Source organism: Coregonus clupeaformis, chromosome 18 (assembly GCF_020615455.1).
Source record: "Coregonus clupeaformis isolate EN_2021a chromosome 18, ASM2061545v1, whole genome shotgun sequence".
Taxonomy (NCBI): domain Eukaryota; kingdom Metazoa; phylum Chordata; class Actinopteri; order Salmoniformes; family Salmonidae; genus Coregonus; species Coregonus clupeaformis.
In genome coordinates this window covers 22152895-22176107 of record NC_059209.1, presented here as the reverse complement: position 1 = coordinate 22176107, position 23213 = coordinate 22152895, and the positions used below count along the sequence as shown (strand labels likewise).

At 43.8% G+C, this 23213-nt stretch overlaps 2 protein-coding genes across 2 annotated transcripts in view; both read right to left on the bottom strand.

Annotated features, from left to right (window-relative positions):
- LOC121551194 (transient receptor potential cation channel subfamily V member 4-like) overlaps nt 1–13176 on the bottom strand; it is a 35917-nt gene extending 22741 nt beyond the window's left edge. Inside the window, exons 1-2 of the mRNA XM_041863739.2 lie at nt 12873–13176; nt 557–638 (exon numbers count right to left, since the gene is read on the bottom strand). Of these exons, the coding sequence (XP_041719673.2) occupies nt 557–565 (9 nt within the window). The 5' untranslated portion in view covers nt 566–638; nt 12873–13176. The remainder of the gene's footprint in view (nt 1–556; nt 639–12872) is intronic.
- Nucleotides 13177–14287: 1111 nt separating this feature from the next.
- On the bottom strand, nt 14288–21541 carry LOC121550549 (glycolipid transfer protein). Its single transcript, XM_041862856.2, has 5 exons — nt 21346–21541; nt 17875–17933; nt 17638–17771; nt 17039–17189; nt 14288–16797 (listed from the first exon to the last, which is right to left on the bottom strand). The coding sequence occupies exons 1-5, from the start codon at nt 21446–21448 to the stop codon at nt 16615–16617; spliced, it is 630 nt and encodes a 209-aa protein (XP_041718790.1). The 5' UTR covers nt 21449–21541; the 3' UTR covers nt 14288–16614.
- Between the last annotated feature and the right edge of the window lie 1672 nt (nt 21542–23213).

Genomic DNA, 23213 nt, shown 5'->3' with positions numbered 1-23213 from the left:
TACTTATCTAATAAATGATATATTAGTGTTTTATTTTTCATACATTTTTAATACGTTTGAATCTTTCTTCCACTTTGACATTACAGAGTAGATCGTTGACCAAAAATGACAATGAAATCCATTTTAATCCCACTTTGTTATACAACAACATTTGGAAAAAGTAAAGGGGTGTGAATACTTTCTGAAGGCATTGTAAGTAACCCATTAATACATTATAGTAATGTTATGTCATATTTCTCTCCTTTTTTTATGCAGATGCTAAACTGACTAAAACAGAGCGGAACTACCTGGTTCAATAAGAAAAAACAATTTTGTGTTGCAAAATATTTAAAAACATTTCCCTAATGGCCACGGCGGGGAAACATGCAACCACCACCTGACAAATTCTGACTGGCTACATTGCTAATGGTGCATTTTCTACTCAGGGTGACAAGGGGATGACAGAAACAGAAAGCTAGTAAAGACCTATGACTCTTGCGATGGTAAAGGGCAATTCCCATGTGTGTTCTCTTGGGGTCCTGGGTTCTATTCAGATGGGCACTTAATCCCTCCGTACCTCATTCATCCCTTATATCACGCTGAGGTGCTGAATTCTTCTTCAGGGGAAACTGGAAGTGACGCTGGAGCATGTGGGGGTCCTGTGAAAGAAAATACAAGGCATTTAATTACAGCATTAATACAGACTGGTTGCCTGGCAGGAGAGCTTGGTAAACGGATGAAAGAGAAGGGTGTCACAGTAAGTAGAGGTTAGTCCACAGTCATTCCATGGGAAACTCCATTTATCACTATGGCAAAATGTGTGCTCTGGTTGATCTTCTGGTTACTAAACATACACTACATGACCAAAAGTATGTGGACACATGCTCGTCGACCGTCTCATTCCAAAATCATGGGCATTCATATGGAGTTTGCTGCTATAACAGCCTCCACTCTTCTGGGAAGGGTTTCCATGAGGTGTTGGAACATTGCTGCGGCGACTTGCTTCCATTCAGCCACAAGAGCATTAGTGAGGTCGGGCACTGATGTTGGGCGATTAGGCCTGGCTCGCAGTCGGCTTTCTAATTTATCCCAAACGTGTTCGATGGGGTTGAAGTCAGGGCTCTGTGCAGGCCAGTCAAGTTCTTCCACACCGATCTCGACAAACCATTTCTGTATGGACCTCGCTTTGGCAATGTCATGCTGAAACAGGAAAGGGCCTACCCAAAACTGTTGCCACAAAGTTGGAAGCACAGAATCATCTACAATGTCATTGTACTGTATGCTGTAGCGTTAAGATTTCCCTTCATTGGAACTAAGGGGCCTAGTCCGAACAATGAAAAACAGCTCCAGACCATTATTCCTCCTCCACCAAAGTTTACAGTTGGTACTATGCATTCGGGCAGGTAAAGTTCTCCTGGCATCCACCAGATGGTGAAGCGTGATTCATCACTCCAGAGAATGCGTTTCCACTGCTCCAGAGTCCAATGGCGGTGAGCTTTACACAACGCTTGGCATTGCACATGGTGATCTTAGGCTTGTGTGCGGCTGCTCGGCCATGGAAACCCATTTCATAAAGCTCCAGACGAACAGTTATTGTGCTGACGTTGCTTCCAGAGGCAGTTTGGAACTCGGTAGTAAGTGTTGCAACCGAGGACAGACAATTTTTAAGTGCTGCGCGCTTCAGCACTTGGCAGTCCCGTTCTGTGAGCTTGTGTGGCCTACCACTTTGCGGCTGAGCCATTGTTGCTCCTAGATGTTTCCACTGGGCGTGTCTTCTGTGTCAGGCCTTTACTATGACAAATCCAGCAACACCTTTTTGTTTCACAGAGATAAACGTATGTTGGAAAAACTTGTCAATAATCAACTGACTGGCTTTCTTGATGTCTAAAGTATTCTCTCTGGTAAACAATCTGGTTTCCACTCAGGTTATGGATTTGTCACTGCAACTTTAAAGGTCCTAAATGATGTCAAGATTGGCCTTGATTCTAAGCAATGTTGTGCTGCTATTTTTATTGACTTGGCCAAAGCTTTTGATACGGTAGACCATTCCATTCTTGTGGGCCGGCTAAGGAGTATTGGTGTCTCTGAGGGGTCTTTGGCCTGGTTTGCTAACTTCTCTCTCAAAGAGTGCAGTGTATAAAGTCAGAACATCTGCTGTCTCAGCCACTGCCTGTCACCAACGGAGTAACCCAAGGCTTGATCCTAGGCCCCACGCTCTTCTCAATTTACATCAACAACAAAGCTCAGGCAGTAGGAAGCTCTCTCATCCATTTACATGCAGATTATACAGTCTTATACTCAGCTGGCCCTTCCCCAGATTTTGTATTAAACACTCTACAACAAAGCTTTCTTAGTGTCCAACAAGCTTTCTCTGCCCTTAACCTTGTTCTGAACACCTCCAAAACAAAGGTCATGTGGTTTGGCAAGAAGAATGCCCCTCTCCCCACCGGTTTGATTACTACCTCTGAGGGTTTAGAGCTTGAGGTAGTCACCTCATACAAGTACTTGGGTGTATGGCTAGACGGTACCGTCGCTCAGCACATATCAAAGCTGCAGGCTAAGGTTAAATCTAGACTTGGTTTCCTCTATCGTAATCGCTCCTCTTTCACCCCAGCTGTCAAACTAACCCTGATTCAGATGACCATCCTACCCATGCTAGATTACGGAGATGTAGTTTATAGATCGGCAGGTAAGGGTGCTCTCGAGTGGCTAGATGTTCTTTACCATTCGGCCATCAGATTTGCCACCAATTGTGACGAGTACTGAGGATACGAAGAGGCAGTACGCAGATGCAGGAATAAAAAAGGTAAAGGTTTACTTAACAATGAGAAAGAGAATAACAAAGAGCGAGTAAACAACACAACGCTAACAATTACACACAACAATGACTGAACAGTCCAGGGCTATATAGTGGTGGAGATGAGATGATGAGGTGCAGGTGCGCTGGAGGTGATTAGGGTGCATTGGGTTTCCATTCCTGTGTTGCCGAGGTGGTGCGCTCAGACTGGTGGCTCAGTAGACCGGCGAATCAGAGCGCCGGAGGGGAGCAACGGGAGGAGACGTGACAGTAACCCCTCCCCCAGACGCGCGGCTACCGCCGCAGGACGTCACCGGCCATGAGGACAACCCCGAGGACGAGGAGCGGGCCGGTCAGGGCGGCGACGGTGGAAGTCCCGAATTAGGTTGGGGTCCAGAACGTCCCAAACGTCCTCTCCTCAGGGCCATACCCCTCCCAGTCCACCAGGTAACGGATCCATCCCCCACGGAACCTGGAGTCCAGCAGGTCCCTCACAGCATACGCTGGACTCCCGTCAATGTCCAGGGGCGGAGGGGGCGTCCCCTGGGGGAGGCATGAAGACAGTGGCAATGAAGAAACCTCCCCAGCTCTTGGTTCATGCGCTCCACCTGCCCATTTGACTGAGGCCTATATCCGGATGTTAGGCTGGTGGCCCCGATCTTCTCCAGGAAAGCCTTCCACACTCGGGAGGTGAATTTGGGGCCACGGTCCGAGACGATGTCCTCCGGAAGTCCATAGTGCTGGAAGACCTGTTGGAACAGGACCTTTAGCGACCTGGAGAGCAGAAGGAAGACCGGTTAGTGGCAAAAAACGGAGGTCGTGACAAAGTCTATGGACAGGTGTGACCAAGGTCGCTGAGACACTGGGAGAGGAACTAGTTTGCCTGCCGGGGCGTTCCGAGGTCTCTTCGTTTGGGCACATACGGAACAGGAGTTGACATAGCGAGAGACGTCAGTAGCCAAGGTGGCCACCAGTATTATTGTGATAGAGAATGCAGAGTGCATGTAATACCGGAGTGCCCTGCCATAAGGGTGGTGTGCGCCCAGATCAGCAGGCAGTCAAGGACACTGGTGGGTACATACATGCGCCCCGGAGGGATGTTGGCAGGCGCTGGGTCCTCCTGAGCCGCCAGGCGGATGTCTTCGTCCACATCCCAAACTACAGGTGCAACGATGAGAGACAGGGGCAGGATAGGACCCCCCAGATGCTTCCTTTCTCCGGGATGGTGCATCCTGAAGAGTGCGTCGGATTTCACATTCTGGAATCCTGGGCGGTAGGACAGAATTAACTGAAAGCGAGTGAGAAATTGGGCCCACCAGGGTTGACGAGAGTTCATCCGTTTCGCTGCCTGTATGTGCTCCAAATTCCGGTGGTCAGTAAGAATCCTCCAGAGCGAGGACCACCGCCAACAGCTCCATGTCTCCAGCTCCATAGTTCCTCTCTACGGGGGTAAGCTTTTTAGAGAAAAAGGCACAGGGATTCATTTTCTCTGGCTTACCTTGCCACTGGGAGAGGACCGCACCCACGCTCTCCTCAGATGCGTCCACCTCCAGGATGAAAGGACAAGATGGATCTGGGTGTTTTAGGATGGGCGCTGTGGTGAACCTCTCCTTCAGCCTCTTGAAGGCAGCGTCAGCCTCAGGGTTCCAGGCCAGCTTCTGAGGCCCACCCTTAAGGAGAGAGGTGAGCGGGGCGGCTATGGAGCTGAAGGATCTGATGAAACGGCGGTAGAAATTGGCGAAGCCCAAGAAGCTCTGTAGGCCCTTGATGGTTGTGGGGACTGGCCATGACCTGACGGCGCCCGTCTTCTCTCTTTCCATGAACACCCCCTGAGGACTGATCCTGTATCCCAGGAAGGACATGGCATGTTGGTGGAATTCGCATTTCTCCCCCTTCACCAACAGGCTGTGTTCCCGGAGGCGGAGTAGGACAGCTCTGACGTCCCTGACTTGCTCCTCGAACGTATCCGAGTAGATCAGGATATCGTCGATGTACACCATCACCTGTCTACTCAGCATGTCTCGGAACACGTCATTTACGAAGGACTGGAACACAGAAGGTGCGTTGGCGAGGCCGTAGGGCATGACGCAGTATTCATAGTGGCCTGAGGTAGTGCTGAATGCCGTCTTCCACTCATCTCCTTCCCGGATTCGGATCAGGTTGTAGGCACTCCTCAGGTCCAACTTGGTAAAGTACCGGAGCCCTCGTAGCTGCTAAATGGCCGACGAAACCAGAGAGAGGGGGTACCGGTACTTGGTGGTGACTGCGTTCAGCCCCCTGTAGTCAATGCACGGCCTCAGTCCTCCGTCTTTTTTGGCCACGAAGAAGAAGCTGGCGGAGGCAGGAGAGGTAGAGCATCTGATGAACCCCTGTTTCAGGATCTCCGCCACATACTTCTCCATGGCCTCAGTCTCCGCCATGGAAAGGGAGTAAATGCGACTCTTCGGGGGGTGTTGTCCCTCCAGCAGGTCAGTGGCGCAGTCCCAGGGCCTGTGAGGAGGGAGACACATAGCCTTTGATGAAGAGAAGACATCGGAGAGATCTGCGTACTCACGTGGAATGTTGTGCTGGAGGACGGACTCTGGACTCTCCACTGACGTGGAACAACAAACCAACGACAGGCAGGTCTTCCGGCATGAGGTGGACCAGGCTGTAATCCTCTTGGTGATCCAATTGATGGTGGGGTTGTGTAGTCTGACCCAGGGCAATCCCAAGACGATCCGGGAGAAGGGGTGACGTGACAATGTGGAATGACAGCTCCGCGTGGTGCTCTGGTAGTGTGGGAATGGTGATGGTGATGGGGAGAGTGACGTGCGTAATGGTGCCTGATCCAAGTGGTTTATTGTCCAGTGAGGTGACGTGTAGCAGAGAAGACAGTGGCACGGTGGGCAACCCCCATTCAGAGACCAGCTCCCTATCTATAAGGTTCCCCGCTGATCTGGAATCTATCATTGCAGTGGAAATGGAAGAGAAGGAATAACCATTCACCGTTATGGGAACTAAAAACAATGGTTTTGTGATAGGAGATGAAGTAACACTCACGGAGCGGCAACGGGAATCATACCGCCTAGATTGGGAGCCGCCAGGGGATCTGTGGTCCGTGGTGGTGTAGGGGGTGCTGCCCACCTCCATGGGTGAGGACTCGGAGGTAGCGCGGCTTCCATAGCTCAGATGGGGTGAGCGTCGAGGCTCCGGGAGGTGTGGGGAACGCCGTCTGTCTCTCAACATGTCGTCAAGACGGATGGACGTGGCGATGAGGGTATCAAGGTCTATCTCGTCGTCCCGACATGCGAGTTCCGTAAGCCTCTCCTAAATGCCGTGTGCAGAGCGCGCTCATTCCAGCTGGTAGACGCCGCCACCGTGCGAAAGCTCAGAGCGTACTCGGACGCGGGCGCCCTCTCCCTGTTGTAGATGGAGGAGATGCTCACCCCCATCCGTTCCCTCCGTGGGATGATCAAACACCGCCCTGAACCGAGCGAAGAAAGTGGAGTAGGGAAGCGCCGTGGCCTCACCTCCTTCCCAGACTGCCATGGCCCAATCCAGCGCCTTTCCTTTAAGTAGCGAAATCACCAGCACTATCCTGGCTTGGTCAGATGGATATGCCCCAGGCTGACGCGCCAGATAAAGTGAAACCTTTAGTAGGAAGCCGCTACATTTAGTAGTTTTACCGTCATAGCGCTCCGGTAGGGCGAGGGGTCCCTCAGAAGTTGGTGATAGCACGGGAACAGGTGGACTGGGTGCACTCGCCACTCCCTGAGGTGGAACCAGAGCACTGGGTAGATTATGCAGAGTTTGGAGCACTTCCTGCATGGCGGCGTTCAACTGGGCAAGCTGCTGCTGGTGCTGGTCGAGGCGCTGGGAAACTCCAGGAGGATTACCTGCTGCATCCATTTTCGTGAGAGGTGTGTAATTCTGTGACGAGTACTGAGGATACGAAGAGGCAGGACGCAGTACCAGGAATCAACAAGGTAAAGGTTTACTTAACAATGAGAAAGAGAATAACAAAGAGTGAGTAAACGACACGACGCTAACAATTACACACAACAATGACTGAACAGTCCAGGGCTATATAGTGGTGGTGATGAGATGATGAGGTACAGGTGCACTGGAGGTGATTAGGGTGCGTTGGGTTTCCATTCTTGTGTTGCCGAGGTGGTGCGCTCAGACCGGTGGCTCAGTAGACCGGCGAATCAGAGCGCTGGAGGGGAGCAACGGGAGGAGACATGACACCAATGCTCCTTATAGGACACATCACTGCACTCTATCCTCCTCTGTAAACTGGTCATCTCTGTATACCCGTCGCAAGACCCACTGGTTGAAGCTTATTTATAAAACCCTCTTAGGCCTCACTCCCCCCTTTCTGACATACCTACTGCAGCCCTCATCCTCCACATACAACACCCGTTCTGCCAGTCACATTCTGTTAAATGTCCCCAAAACACACACATCCATGGGTCGCTCCTCTTTTGCAAAAAACACTCAAACTGGACAGTTCCAGGCTGTATCACAACCGGCCGTGATTGGGAGTCCCATAGGGCGGCGCACAATTGACCCAGCGTCGCCCGGGTTTGGCCGGTGTAGGCCGTCATTGTAAATAAGACTTTGTTCTTAACTGACTTGCCTGGTTAAATAAATAAATTGTAAAAAATTAAAAACTCATGGACACATGTATTGTTGTCTCTGCCTTCAAATCAAATCAAATCAAATTTTATTTGTCACATGCGCCGAATACAACAGGTGAAATGTTTACTTACAAGTCGTTAACCAACAATGCAATTTTAAGAAAGAATACCCCCAAAAAATCACACAAAAAAATACTATATAAAATAATATGAAATAAAAGTTACAAATAATTAAAGAGCAGCAGTAATAATAACAATATCGAGGCTATATACAGGGGGTACCGGTACCGAGTCAATGTGCGGGGGCACCGGTTAGTCGAGGTAATTGAGGTAATATGTACATGTTGGTAGAGTTATTAAAGTGACTATGAATAGATAATAAACGGAGAGTAGCAGCAGGGGGGGCAATGCAAATAGTCTGGGTAGCCATTTGATTAGATGTTCAGGAGTCTTGTGGCTTGGGGGCAGAAGCTGTTTAGAAGCCTCTTGTACCTAGACTTGGCGCTCCGGTACCGCTTGCCATGCAGTAGCAGAGAGAACAGTCTATGGGTGGCTGGAGTCTTTAACAATTTTTAGGGCCTTCCTCTGACACTGCCTGGTATAGAGGTCCTGGATGGCAGGAAGCTTGGCCCCAGTGATGTAATGGGCCGTACGCATTACCCTCTGTAGTGCCTTGCGGTCGGAGGCCGAGCAGTTGCCATACCAGGCAGTGATGCAACCAGTCAGGATGCTCTCGATGGTGCAGCTGTAGAACCTTTTGAAGATCTGAGGACCCATGCCAAATCTTTTCAGTCTCCTTAGGGGGAATAGGTTTTGTCGTGCCCTCTTCACGACTGTCTTGGTGTGCTATGTTAGTTTGTTGGTGTTTTGGACACCAAGGTACTTGAAGCTCTCAACCTGCTCCACTACAGCTCCGTCGATGAGAATGAGTGCGTGCTCTGTCCTCTTCTTTTTCCTGTAGTCCACAATCATCTCCTTTGTCTTGATCACGTTGAGGGAGAGGTTGTTGTCCTGGCACCACACGGCCAGGTCTCTGACCTCCCTATAGGCTGTCTCGTCATTGTCGGTGATCAGGCCTACCACTGTGTCATCTGCAAACTTAATGATGGTGTTGGAGTCCTGCCTGGCCCTGCAGTCATGAGTGAACAGGGAGTACAGGAGGGGACTGAGCACGCACCCCTGAGGGGCCCCCGTGTTGAGGATCAGCGTGGCAGATGTGTTGTTACCTACCCTTACCACCTGGGGGCGGCCCGTCAGGAAGTCCAGGATCTAGTTGCAGAGGGAGGTCTTTAGTCCCAGGGTCCTTAGCTTAGTGATGAGCTTTGAGGGCACTATGGTGTTGAACGCTGAGCTGTAGTCAATGAATAGCATTCTCACATAGGTGTTCCTTTTGTCCAGGTGTGAAAGGGCAGTGTGGAGCGCAATAGAGATTGCATCATCTGTGGATGTGTTGGGGCGGTATGCAAATTGGAGTGGGTCTAGGGTTTCTGGGAGAATGGTGTTGATGTGAGCCATGACCAGCCTTTCAAAGCACTTCATGGCTACAGACGTGAGTGCTATCGGTCAGTAGTCATTTAGGCAGGTTACCTTAGTGTTCTTGAGCACAGGGACTATGGTGGTCTGCTTGAAACATGTTGGTATTACAGACTCACACAGGGAGAGGTTGAAAATGTCAGTGAAGACACTTGCCAGTTGGTCAGCGGATGCTCGGAGTACATGTCCTGGTAATCAGTCTGGCCCTGCGGCCTTGTGAATGTTGACCTGTTTAAAGGTCTTACTCACATCGGCTACAGAGAGCTTGATCACAGTCGTCCGGAACAGCTGATGCTCTCATGCATGTTTCAGTGTTACTTGCCTCGAAGCGAGCATAGAAGTCATTTAGCTTGTCTGGTAGGCTCGTGTCACTGGACAGCTTGCGGCTGTGCTTCCCTTTGTAGTCTGTAATAGTTTGCAAGCACTGCCACATACGACAAGCATCGGAGCTGGTGTAGTACGATTCTATCTTAGTCCTGTATTGACGCTTTGCCTGTTTGATGGTTCGTCAGAGGGCATAGCGGGATTGCTTATACGCTTCCTGGTTAGAGTCCCGCTCCTTTGTGCTGTTGAATGTGCCCAATAATGTTTGTACCATGTTTTGTGCTGCTACCATGTTGTGATGCTGCCATGTTGTGTTGCTACCATGCTGTGTTGTCAGGTGTTGCTGCCATGCTATGTTGTTGTCTTAGGTCTCTCTTTATGTAGTGTTGTGGTGTCTCTCTTGTCGTGATGTGTGTTTTGTCCTATATTTTATTTATTTTTTATCCCAGCCCCGATCCTCGCAGGAGGCCTTTTGCCTTTTGGTAGGCCTTCATTGTAAATAAGAATTTGTTTTTACATTTACATTTACATTTTAGTCATTTAGCAGACACTCTTATCCAGAGCGACTTACATTTAGTGAGTGCATACATTTTTCATATCTTCAGGTATGATGAGTAGCAGAGAAGGTTGGAGGAGGGCTCTCCCCAAGCTACTGCCCAACAGTGGCCAGGCATACATACACCCCTGGATGCAGCCGTTGTATATGAAAGGTAGCTATTGTATAGAAATTGCATCCCAAAAAATCGGATACATTTATAAGTCCTTATCGTAACCCTCAGTCCATAAATGCATACGATAGAACTTGAGTTATGCCTGATTTTGAATATCATCACACTCCACATACTCAATTATATTTTCTATTCCCAACATAAATAATCTACTTCTTCAAGGGGAATGTTCAGTATAAATATGACCCCAAACTCAAACATGTCACTGCCACAGGGCATGCCAATGTGTTGTTGGACTGTACAGGACAACTTAACAACAACACACTGAAGAGGGGAGATAGCGGAGTCATCTTCTGCTCAAAACCTCACACTTTACAGGTGTGGGGTCTTCATTTGATCACACTGTTGCAGGAGAACTTTCCTGCAATGCAGGAAATGTAAAACTTGTAGTGTATTTGAGGTTTAAAAAGGCTTCTGAAGTTTGTAATTTCCACTTTGAAATGTTCAACTTGATTTTCCCTTAAGAAAAATGTATCAACCTCTACAAAAATGTCCATTAATTATAATCCACATAATAATTCACATTTCCTGCATTAATTCAATTTCCATTTCCATTGCTGCAGGATTATTTTCCTGCTGCAGCAAACTGGCTCAAATTAACAGCCTACATCTGTATACACAAGCATAGAACTGGGATGTGTTGAAGAACTGGGAGGATGAGATAAAGGTTAAATATATATATGTTTTTATGTGTGCATGTGCACACACACACACACACACACACACACACACACACACACACACACACACACACACACACACACACACACACACACACAGGGACAGCAATGCTATGTCATCATTCTGGGTTCCCCAGAATGTAGTCACCTTGTCTAGGCAGTCCTTTAACAGTGAGTTATACAGTACATCCTTGGTATAAACAAACAAACATCATAAACTGTAGCATGTCCTTGGCTGTTGAATGTTCTCACTCTCTCTGACAGCACATGGGGTTGACATGAAAACTTCTTCCAAGAGGAGCAACACAAATAGAGAGACTGGGGTCCAGTCAGGGAAAACAGAGGAGTGCCTCCAGTCAACTCCAACACATAGGATTATCAGGCTTCTCCACACCAATGGACTTTACTGTGGAGGGTGAAAAGATGAAAGGATGAAGAGGCTTCCTTTGATAAACTCTCCAAACAGAGGGGTGTCAAATGAATGAGTCATCCACCAGGCGTGTTTGAGACTATTCTGTTGAGTTCAAGCAAAGAATGAGTCCAGAACCAGGAGCTAATAATATTGTGTGTTCACACCAGTGGAAGATGGCTTCAATTTAAAGGTCCAATGCAGCCGTTTTTATCTCAATATCAAATCATTTCTGGGTAACAATTAAGTACCTTAAGGTGATTGTTTTCAATTAAAATGGTCTAAAAGAAACAAAAATGGCTTCTTAGCAGCTTCTTCAAGCAAGAATTACGCTAGGACTATCTGGGAGTGGTCTGAGTGGGGATGGGAAAACTGAGAATGTGCTATTATTGGCAGAGAAGTTTGGAACTCTTTCTTATTGGTCTATTAACTAATTTACTGCATGGTGATGTCATCATGGGAGGCTATGACTCCCCACGAAAACAGGCTGAAACTTCAGGCGGTCTTTTCAAACAGCTCTTACATTATTATTCCAACCTCATAGTGTGGAAATATATATAAAACACAGGAAAATCTAGTTTTTGACTGCACTGGGCCTTTAAATCAGAGGACCAGCTCATTATGCAATGGAACTGTGTCAAATATATAATTGATACCATCCCATTAATTCCATTCCAGCCATTACTATGAGCTGTCCTCCCTTCATCAGTCTCCACACATTCACACACACCTCCAACCTATTGGTAGTAGTAATGAACAGGTGAATGATTTGTGATGACATGTCAGCTGGGTCAGACTGAGGATAACTATCCCCTTAGAGACACGCGTGACTTCCTTAATCCTCCTCATGGACTTAGTGGATATGATCCGGACCACTGGGGAATGTCCGGGTGCAAATAGGGTTGTGGGAAAATGGGAGTTAGAGAAAATATGTTCCACTGTTGTTTCAACCACAGCCCCCAACTCTACAATAGGTTTCACAGTCATGTGGATGCATGCCTGACAGCAGAGGAGATGTCCATAACCTCAATGTCTTAAAGCTACAATTTGTAACTTTTCGGGCAACCTGACCAAATTCACATAGAAATGTGAGTTGTAGATCTTTCATTCCCGTTGAACGCAAGTCTAAGAAGCGGTAGATATGTTCTATGTGTGCTATTTCTATGCTTCCCATTCTGAAGTTTCGTTTTTGTGTCTTTTACTTTCGGTTTTGTACACCAGCTTCAAACAGCTGAATATACAATATTTTTGGTTATGGAAAATACATTTAAAAGCGGTTTAGATGGTACAATGATTCTCTACACAATGAATGAAATTTGGCAAACTATTATAGTTTTAGCAACTAGGAAATGGCAGAGCGATTTCTGCATAGTGCATCTTTGAATAGATAAGTTCCAATAAAAAGCTATTAAAGATGCACTATGCAGAAATCGCTCTGCCATTTCCTGTTTGCAGAAATTCTAATAGTTCGCCTAATTTCAGTTTATGTGACAAAACAAACAGTCATTGTGTAGAGAATCATTGTACCATCTAAACCACTGTGAAATATATTTTCCATAACCAAAAATATTGTATATTCAGCTGTATGAAGCTGGTGTACAAAACCGATTTTAAAAGACACAAAAACTTCAGAACGGGAAGCCTGGAAATTGCACACATAGAATGGGCACAATAGGGTAGATATCTTCATAACGTGTTCTTCAAATATAGTTCTAAAAATAATAAATGCGTTGTTTAACACAAAATACTCCCTGATGAAAATATGATCCCCTTAATGGGGTAAAACGTGTTCATGCTTACCTTGTCCTTTAATCAATGGACCTTTTGTGCAGTGCAGTTTTTCATTCTTAACGATAGGAAAAGTTCTCAAAAGTTGGTGGACAAAACATTTGGATCGACTTCCTCCCGACTTTAGTACCCTAGTTACTTCTTTCTTCAACTATTTTGAAGAAATTGATGATCTGATTTCGCATGTAGCCTAGTCCAGTTATTCTTCAGCTCTCCAGGCAGTGTGCCCAGTTAAATTTACAAACTGCTACAGCAGCATACCTCAGTCCTCTGCTTTCCATGTTCACGCATCCAACTCACCGCCCACCTAAACAAGGGACGCTCTATTAAAATAGTTTGTGTGGGGACTAACGGTACAGTGACTACTCTTAACGTCAGTCCCACAGGAGGACTTTTATATTGTATGTGAAACTGCTAAACTCTTTGTAGTGGAGTTTTTCCTAATTCAATTAATTGGCTATAATCACATGCCGTCTAAATCAGATAGGCTACTGTAATACATCAGTCTGAATACCGCCAGAAAGTAACCCAGTAGCACCCCAAGTGGATAATAAGACAGCTTGACCTGCTTATTATACCCATAAGTGTATCTAACTGAACAGAAATATAAACGCAACATACAACAATTTCTAAGATTTTACTGAGCTCAAGTTCATTTACAGAAATCAGTCAATAAAATAAATTCAGTAGGACCTAATCTATGGATTTCACAACTGGGCATGGGTGGGCCTGGGAGGGCATAGGCCCACCCACTGGGGAGCCAGGCCCAGCCAGTCAGAATGAGTTTTTCCCCACAAAAGGGCTTTATTACAGACAAAAACTCCTCAGCACCCCCTCAGATGATCCCGCAGGTGAAGAAGCCGGATGTGGAGGTTCTCTAAAACAATTAGAGGCGGCTTATGGTAGAGAAATGAACATTCTATTCTCTGGCAACAGCTCTGGTGGACATTCCTGCAGTCAGCATGCCAATTGCACGCTCCCTCAAAACTTTAGAAATCTGTGGTATTGTGTTGTGTGACAAAACTGCACATTTTAGTGGCTTTTTATTGTCTCCAGTACAAGGTGCACCTGTGTAATTATCATGTTGTTCAATCAGCTTTTTGATATGCCACACCTGTCAGGTGGATGGATTATCTTGGCAAAGGAGAAATGCTCACTAAGAGGGACGTAAACACATTTGTGCACAACATATGATAGAAATAAGCATTTGTGTGTATGGAAAATGTCTGGGATTTTTTATTTCAGCTCATGAAACATGGGACCAACACTTTACATGTTGCGTTTATATTTTTGTTCAGTGTAATATACTGTAAACCTAGGCTACTGTAACTGAAGTGTTTGCCATGCACCATTGAATTTCACAAAATACACACACAAATTCAATTTGATATGCACACATTCAGTCATAACAATGACACGATTCAATATGAAATTACAAACAATTGGTCATTGTTTATTGAGAAAATATTAGTTTACAATATTAGTTGAAAACAATTTTCATTATCTTGCAGAATGAATGCACTGCAATTAAATCCTTTCCATCACACAAACGTTTTAAGAGAGATAAATACAATTTCATAACCAGAAAATGAAAAGATGTTGAAATAAGCAATCAATTTTCAGTGCATTTAATGGTTGATTAAAATTTGCTATAATTCCATAGTGTCTTATTACATTCTTTGATGTCCAGGCAACCACACAAATTCCTATTGCATGGAAAGGGAAACATCTCACCCAAACATTCTTCATTTTATAAGATTAGGCTACACTACTTTCTTCAGCAATGACAGAGTATGTCAATGTGCAAACAAACTTACACAAAGATTATCTTGAGGCACATGAAATGGTACTAGGAAGAAATTCAGAATTGAAACTGAGGAATACCAAGCAAAGATACATGACAAGGAGCATGATGGAGCAAGACAAACTGTCTACAAGGGTTGTATTCATTAGGACACATCGTAATAAAACGTTTTGCAACCGGAATGGAAAACATGCATTTCTTCCGTTTGGTGCCTAATGAACATGACCTAACTCAAGAGGCAGCCATTCAGTAAACTTGCACTGTTGGATGAAGACAAAGATAGTGAGAGTTCACCCTCTCTCCTGTGTCACTAGAAGAAGGCACAGTTAGGTTAACAATATTAGAAGGCAATAGTCTATGGCTTGAATCACCCACTCCAATTACAAAGCACACTTCAAATGAACCTGGTTTACTATTCATATTGAACACTGCATCATGATATAATCTCACAATTAATCATATTTATTAAACAGCCTAAAATGAAATGTCACCATGGATTGATTTCAATGTCACTCATCAAGTAATGGTTATAAAACATTTCCTTTCTAACAAATGGCTTTATTTTTCCACAACACATTAACACTCACTTATTTGAATCTTGAACATATAAAACAAATCATCCACTTTAACTTAACAGTGTTTACTCTTGCAGGTGCATTGACCATATAAATACTAGTATCTTGCGGAAACAGTCTTGTCACAAGAGAGATTTGGTTTTGAGTTCCAAGATGATGTGATTATGTAAGATGACATTTGTATGATTATATAAGATACTAATCAATAACACAATATATTTGATAACATACAATCACTCAGTAATCACGTTGATGTACCAATGGAATCACCTCCTAGGATCGAGAATTAACCAAGAATAAATAACACATAAATAACACAAAATGTATATTTACTGTCCTAATGATACAGAGTTGCATTATCAAAGTCAGAAAATTATAACATGTAAACAAATAAGAAATTGAAAAATATTACGTTTTCAAGTAGATAGAATCAATAAATGACATTACATACCAGCAGAGTTAAAAGGTTCATTAATATAAAATACAAATATATTTGTATGTTATTATTCAAATATCATGAGAGAATACATAATTCTATTTTTGGTTTTGATTATTCATTTACCACAATCCTCTAAACATTCTCAAAGTGCATAGGTTACTCGTGTGACTGCAAACAATTACCAAATAGCAATTACTAAAACAATAATTTCCTCCATCTCTACTGTTAGTAGTTTTAAAATGGTACTATACAGTACAATGAAACTGCCCGCTATGCAGTTGTGTTTAATAAACTCAATGAAAAGTACCTACACAAAATAATAATACCCAAGTTACTTGGGTAAGATGAATTTATAATTACGGTAATTCTAAAAATATATATTTTTCAGGGAAAATAAATGACAGTTGACTGAAATGTTTATAGACTATACTTTCGACAGTCCAGATGCATCTGCAGTTTTGTTATATGAAACTGGGTCATGTTCATTGGGGCAAGCAATGGCAAATGTTTTAAAACAGTTCGCAGTGGAAAACAAAAATGAGTCCAGGTAGTTCCTCCCGGTTTCGGTACGTTTTCTTTCATTTCGTGCCTAGTGAACCTGACCCTGATAACAATCAAACACAAATCGCCATGTAAAGACTCGGGTCCTATTGAAAGCTATTCCCTGTAAGAAAGTTTGAGGCATTGAAAATAGACCACAACAAAGTTGACAGATAAACATACTGATTAAGAGCGGCAAGCAAATGCACTCAAAGGAGATCTTAAAAAGAGCACAGACTGGATGTGTGACACAACACCGGATCTAACACACACACACACACACACACACACACACACACACACACACGAACCTGTAGGAAACCATTGCAACTCACTGCTTGTAATTGTCCCAATGGGGGGCAGATCATTGAGGGAATGGGGAGTTATCTGGCGTGGTCACACGGTGTAATCTAGCTCGGCATTCATCTTGGTGTACATCTCATAGATGGTATCATTAGCGGCAGTAAAGTTGACTAGAAACTGTCGGATTTTGGCCAGGCAGTCCTCTTCCTTGACCATACGCCCCTTGGACAGTGCCTTCAGGAAATCCACCTTGTAGGGAGCTGCGAAAACAGCTGCCTACAGCGGAAGACATTCAAGTAAAGTCAGTTCAAAATGCAGACTAGTCAGAATCATAAACAAAGTTGACTTTTAGACCTCAGGGAAGGTGACATCACTTAAACGATGGCCGCTACTAGCACAACGAACTAACTACCAATCAAGCTCAAATAAGCTACACTTGCACAGTTGAAATGGCAACGGAGAAGCTGTGTAATCAAGCAGTAATCTAAAGCAATCATGCTCTGGTGAGAGCGCTTACCTTGAAGAGCTTCTGCACCAGCCAACCATGGTACTTCTTCAGGGCCAGCTCATAGGCTTTGGTGCAATTGACCCGGATGAGGTTGGGGTTGTTTTCGTCCTTCTCCCCATCCACCAGACTCTGCAGCAGGACCTGGATGAACCGGAGTCCCCTGGTCAATGATGAACAAGGAAACAAACAAATCACATATCAGACAGATGGTACAAATGTGGACCAACATACAGTGTATCTAAGTAGACAGACTCAAGGGTAACACTGAGAACCTTCAGTTAGATCGCTATTATCTAACCTTCAGGTAGAACGCTTTATAATAAAGCGATTAGGTAGATCGCTTTATTATTATTATTATAAGCAGATTTTAGGCTTTATAATGTCTTATAATAAGGATGATATAAATATCCCTCTATCGAAATTTCAACTAAATCAAAACGGCTGGTACTTATTAGAATCATTATGAGATGACGCCGAGATGTTATAAGGGGATCGTATGCTCATGACAAGTCTTATAATGCATTATAACTGCATCATAATGCATTACAGCTGTAGGCTTTAAGTAAAATGTTACCGACTCTAGTTCCAAAAATACAAAGTTATCTGACCTCTTTAGCCACATAAGTGCCAGGGTGGCTCCCACTTTGGGCCAGTCTGCTCCATGCATCTCCTTCTCTGCCTCCAGGATTTTTTGGAGGGTCTTGAACCTGCTAGGGTTGCTGTCATAAACCGCTTTGATTGTCTAAACAGGGATAGTACAGTAACATAGTTGTTTGTTTCCTTATGGATCTAAGGTTACCAGTTTGCACTTTGACCATATGAAAATGTTGCTGTAGGCTACTTACTGTGATGTTCCCTACAATGTCTGCTTTAATTGGAGCAAACACAGTAGAGCCAAGGCAGTCTGTCGAGAGATGTCAAAATACCATGTTTGCCAGTACTGGAGAAATAACATCCTGCACAATTCACATGTCAGCATTCCTGCAAAACTATTTTGCTGAAACCAATCCCAACAAGAGGATGCAGTATCTCTATGTCTGAAAAGTAGTATGGAGCTGCGGGTCGAAGTATTGTTTCTTCATCCTAAGTAATGTATTCCCAGTGAATTTGGTGAGTCCCCCCCCGTTCAGAGAAATTAGTAATTGAAGTTGTTAGGTAAATGTCCCATTCTTCATCCTGATATTCCCAGGTTCTGACCACTAGATGGTGCTGTTCCTGCTATTAGGTGATCATTTTTTAAATGACAAGGTATGACAGCAACCCATGCTTTGGTTTTGTTTACCTGGCCACTGTTTCAAATGCTAACTTTTTAGTATTTGTGGCACAAATCCAATGCAAGTCAATGGTACCTATATTAGCATTTTCACACTTCATATCCAAATCATCTATAAGTAACATCATTGAGATAAACAATCAATGTTTAGATACAATTTAGGATGCTTAAACATGGTGTGAAAATGCTAATATAGGTACCATTGATTTGCATTGGATTTGTGCCACAATTGCTAAAAAGTTAGCAGTTGAATCAAAACCAAAGCATGGGTTGCTGTCATACCTTGTCAATAGACTGCTTACAGGGTAAGGAAACCAATGTCATTTTGTAATTTGGGTTTACTATCCCTTTAACATTGAAAGCGGGGGAATCTTCAAACTTGTTTCACCTATTAGCAGGAACAGCACCATGTAGTGGTCAGAACTTGGTAATATCAGGATGTAGGATGGGACATAAACCTAACAACTTCACAGACACATTTCTCTGAAATATGGAAAATAAACATCACCAAATTTACTGGGAATACATTACATGGATGAAGAAACAAAGAATACTCTGAGGGGCAGCTCCATACTATATACTGATACTATATACTCGCTGTTGCGGTGGGATTGGCGTGGGGTGTCTAACTCATTGTTAGAAAAAAGTTTGGTCCAAATCAGATGCTTGGTACTATATTTATTGAATATTATATGAATCCTATAAATTAAAATGGTCAATTTGGATGCAATCAATTTGCTTAGTTAGCTGAAATTATATTTCAACAAAATGATCTTGCAGGAATGCTAATCTTATCTGTTTCTAATAACAGAAATTATTTCAGAACAATCTGAGATGGTGGGTGTGCTTTTTGAGGTGGAACGACCCAGAGAAAGACAGAGAGACAGAGAAAGAGGACTACCTGTAGCGTCGATGGGCCATGTCCCTTGAAGATTAACAATGTGGCCTAATAAGCCGCTATGCTCTGTCAAATACTTTTGTGAGAGGCATACATTCGCAAAACAAAGCTTTTTCATTAGAACTAGAAAAAAACACAGGGTTGAGACAAATAGAGTATATGAGCATTCTGAGCTGCATCCTGATCATGTTTTTAAATGCTTTTGATACAAAATGGTAGGTCGACAGCAAACTCTTATTGAACTTTAAAATCAACAAAATGCTAAATAATTCACTCTGCTCCGAGCACCTGACAGATTTCTGAAAGCACCAGAGAGACTCATAAAACTTTAAGTAGGTCCTAGTATCATGCCAAATCCAATGGGTCTAATCCAATGCGTCCCATCATTGGCCCTAGGCCTATCTCTGCAACCGGAAAAGGAAATATATCCTAACATCATCTGTCTCTTTGAACCTTGGTGAGATCTCAAACAGGACCAACATTTTCAAACAGTTTTTTCTTCTTCATAGCAAGGTATAGGCTAGTTCTGTATAGCAACCTACCTATGTGCATTCCGTTTAAATACTTCCAACAGTTTGTAACAATGCCTTTCTTCGCTTAGCCTTATCTATTAGGAGATTTGGCCAAGCAACTATCACCACCATTTACATAACTACATAAAAAGGGGTCCTGGCCAGTCATTTGGGGTAGCCCAGTGGACAACCAACATTCCGACCACACACGGCTTAAAGTGGAGAACAACTGACACAACTGTTAGCCCTCAGCCCCAGAAGGCTATTGTGACAGAGTGCTGTCCATTGTGCTAGTGGTACCGGTGTCTTCTCTAGTTACAGAGAAGCCCCACCTTTGTCCTTATCATTTAGAGATAGACGTGCCTCTATCTATCCTTAATGTTATTCATTCATGATTACATTTAAGTCATTTAGCAGACGCTCTTATCCAGAGCGACTTACAAATGATTACCACCAAAGATGCCCATCTCTCGGCTTCCACCCATACAATGAAACCCCTTTCTCTCAATTGCTTCCACATAATACTTTTGTGCTTGTGCGGTTGCATTGGAAGGTCCAGGCTATGTGATAAAAGCAGAGGTCATCAATTGTATTATCTTTGAAGCCTAACAACATCAAATGTAAATATACAACTGAGTTAAAGGTTGGTGGAAAAACAAAGAGAAGATCCTAGGCATATCCTCCAAGAGCTTTGGAATGACAACATTATATAGGCTGGTCACAACTCAATGTAGCAGTTATGTATAATTGAGTTGTGACTGTGAGTATATCATAAAGACACTAAATTCGAAACAGAGGAAACAAATGAAACCATACAAACACTTATCCAGTTTCTTGAGTTGATAAGGTCAAAAGGAAAGTTGGCTAAGGAATTATTAGGTCAGTTGGGTCAATGAGAACGAAATGGAAATATGTTAATATCAACACCAGACTTGGGTCTTTTCAGGGGTTTCACATGCCCAATTCAATAGAGTATCTTTGGCATATTAATACAGGATGCAGCCACACAATGATGCCCCAGTGGGCTACATAGCCAGTGAATGGCCAAGGGGAACTCAACACCGCGCTAATCAATTTTAACAACTTCAAATCGAGGCCAGTGAATTACATTATTAATGCAAAAGGTTTGTTGACTGCTTGATAAAGAGTCATACGATCCAAAAAAGATTGTCCCTTGTGGCATTTAATTGCTTGGGATTGACAGAGGTGTTTTGACAGATTCTCACATTCTTAAATTCCAAAAGCAAAACAATCCCACAGGCAAATCAGACTATGAAGCTAATTTATGTCCGTTTTCTACATATAGGAATGCTTCTCCTCACTCCTGGTATTCTCAAGTCAATCAAATGTTGATAACACTACTCTTGCATGCATACAAAATATTGAGAGAAAAATATTTGCCTATGACAAGTTGATGGCTAACCACAAGAGTATGATCATAAATTCTGTCTTCATCCATGACGGGCTGTAGTAAATGGTGTTGCTTAATGGACAATATATTGTTTGTTGCAACAAAGTAACGGTTCGTTTATTGCAACAAAATAGCAAGCGATTTGGGTGGTCGTCCATGCATAGGCTGTGGCTAGAATTCATGTAGCAAACTCAAATCATAGTTTGCAAGCTAATTACTTACCAAAGAATGGCGGAAGATACGACACCGACTCCAAGAATGATCTAGTTTCCACTTGTTTATCGGCTGGAAGCTGTTTAAATTGGTGCTCCATAAGAAGAGCCATCGTTAACACTATACACAAACCCTCTGACAATAACAGCGACCAGTGAAGTGATTTGTAAAACCCGGAACTGGCACCGAAGTGAGTTCATGAGCCTCTCCCACGGTGTACGCCCCTCTCTGGTCTGAAAGCTGCCTGGAAAGCACAGAAGCTCACCACGCAGAATCAGAATGCCCATTTAAATAGGTGGGAAGCAGTGCACCAATCATGTGAGAGAGGCAGGTCAAAACACTACATGGAATTTTGCATAGCTCTCTATCTGACAGCAGAACAACGTCTCAACATGTAGTACATGATGTAATAGTAGTCTATGCAACTTGTAAAAGCTGCCTTTTTTAAATGCTGGGAGCTGGTCAGGGAGCTAGGTACTTTTTAGTGAGGGACATCATTATATGGTCAGGTGGAATCTATCCGGGGGTGTAATCATTAGCCAAACAGTTGCAACTAAAACAAGAGTTTATATTGGACAAATTCAGATAGCTCCCTCCCTGTTTAGTTCTGTTTAAGAAACGTTTTGCATCAGAATCGACTTAATTAATACGCCCCTGTTGTTTGCAGCATTGGTGTCAGAAGATGGATGATGCTCGCTCATGTGGCCATGGAAAAGGACTTGTGATGTAGGTATTCCTGCAATTATCTAGTGATCAACAATACAATTAGAATAAAATGAGCATACTATATTCAAATTGAACTCATTGTGCACTGATAGACGTTTCACAGAGAAAGGAAGATAAAACCTTTTACTTCTGGTCCATTTTCTTCTAAATCCTTGATTTAGCAGATACAGATGACAAAGGCCTACAATTATCTGGTCCCCATTAAAGATTTAGCCATGTATAAATAATTTATCAGACAATTATGTCTCCACTTCAGGCCTACTCCTGTTGAGCTTCTTTATGCAATGTAGAATCACAACCAGGTGACAATGGGCCCAGAAAGGATTTGCATAATATTACTGCAGGAAATGTACTCTGGCAAATTCGGAGGGTTGCCTCTAACCAGGTCACTGCGACTGTCAGTCCAACACATTACCTGCTATGCCTAGACCTCTTGACAAGGTCGCTAGGTGTTGTACTTATACGTGTATACACACAACCCGTCTTCAGAAAGCTCGTCCAGTCCCACATTTCACTCTAACAAGTCCCTTGACCTTGCTCCTACGTTGGGATATGCTGTCGAAGACTACCCCTTAAAGTTTCTCACACTGAACGCTTGGAACATATTCTCGATGTCATCCTTCTTCTGACACCAATGTAGCGAAGTCAGAGGTCACATTGAACCCCGGACATTGAACTGTCACCCAACCCTTAGCCGTTACACAGAGATCTGAACACTCTTAGTGAGGTCGCTAGGTGTTTGGTTAGCATCGCTACAGTAGCTATGTTGTCTCTGTTTTCCAGGCAAGCCCTCTGAAGAAGGAGCAGGAGGCCCTGCTGTCCCAGCACTGGGAGGTGGAGAAGCTGGAAGGAGGAGAGGAAGAAGGTGGAGGAGTGCTGCAAGAAATCTGAAATGGGGTAAGTGACTCTCCCATTGGAAGAGTTTGTTCTAGGATGATGACAATAAATTAACCAGATGGACTGAAACACTGCCACAAGGCCATGAACTGTTGTTCTTATGGATAAAACTGTTTCCTTCCTCAGGCAATTCTGGACCCGCCATTATCGTGCCCAACTGAAGAGGAGAGCCCAGCTGGTATGTTCCCTTGTTTGTTTTTTTTAACTGCTCAACTGCATGTGAATTGACACGATGGGATCATCCCCCTTCACCA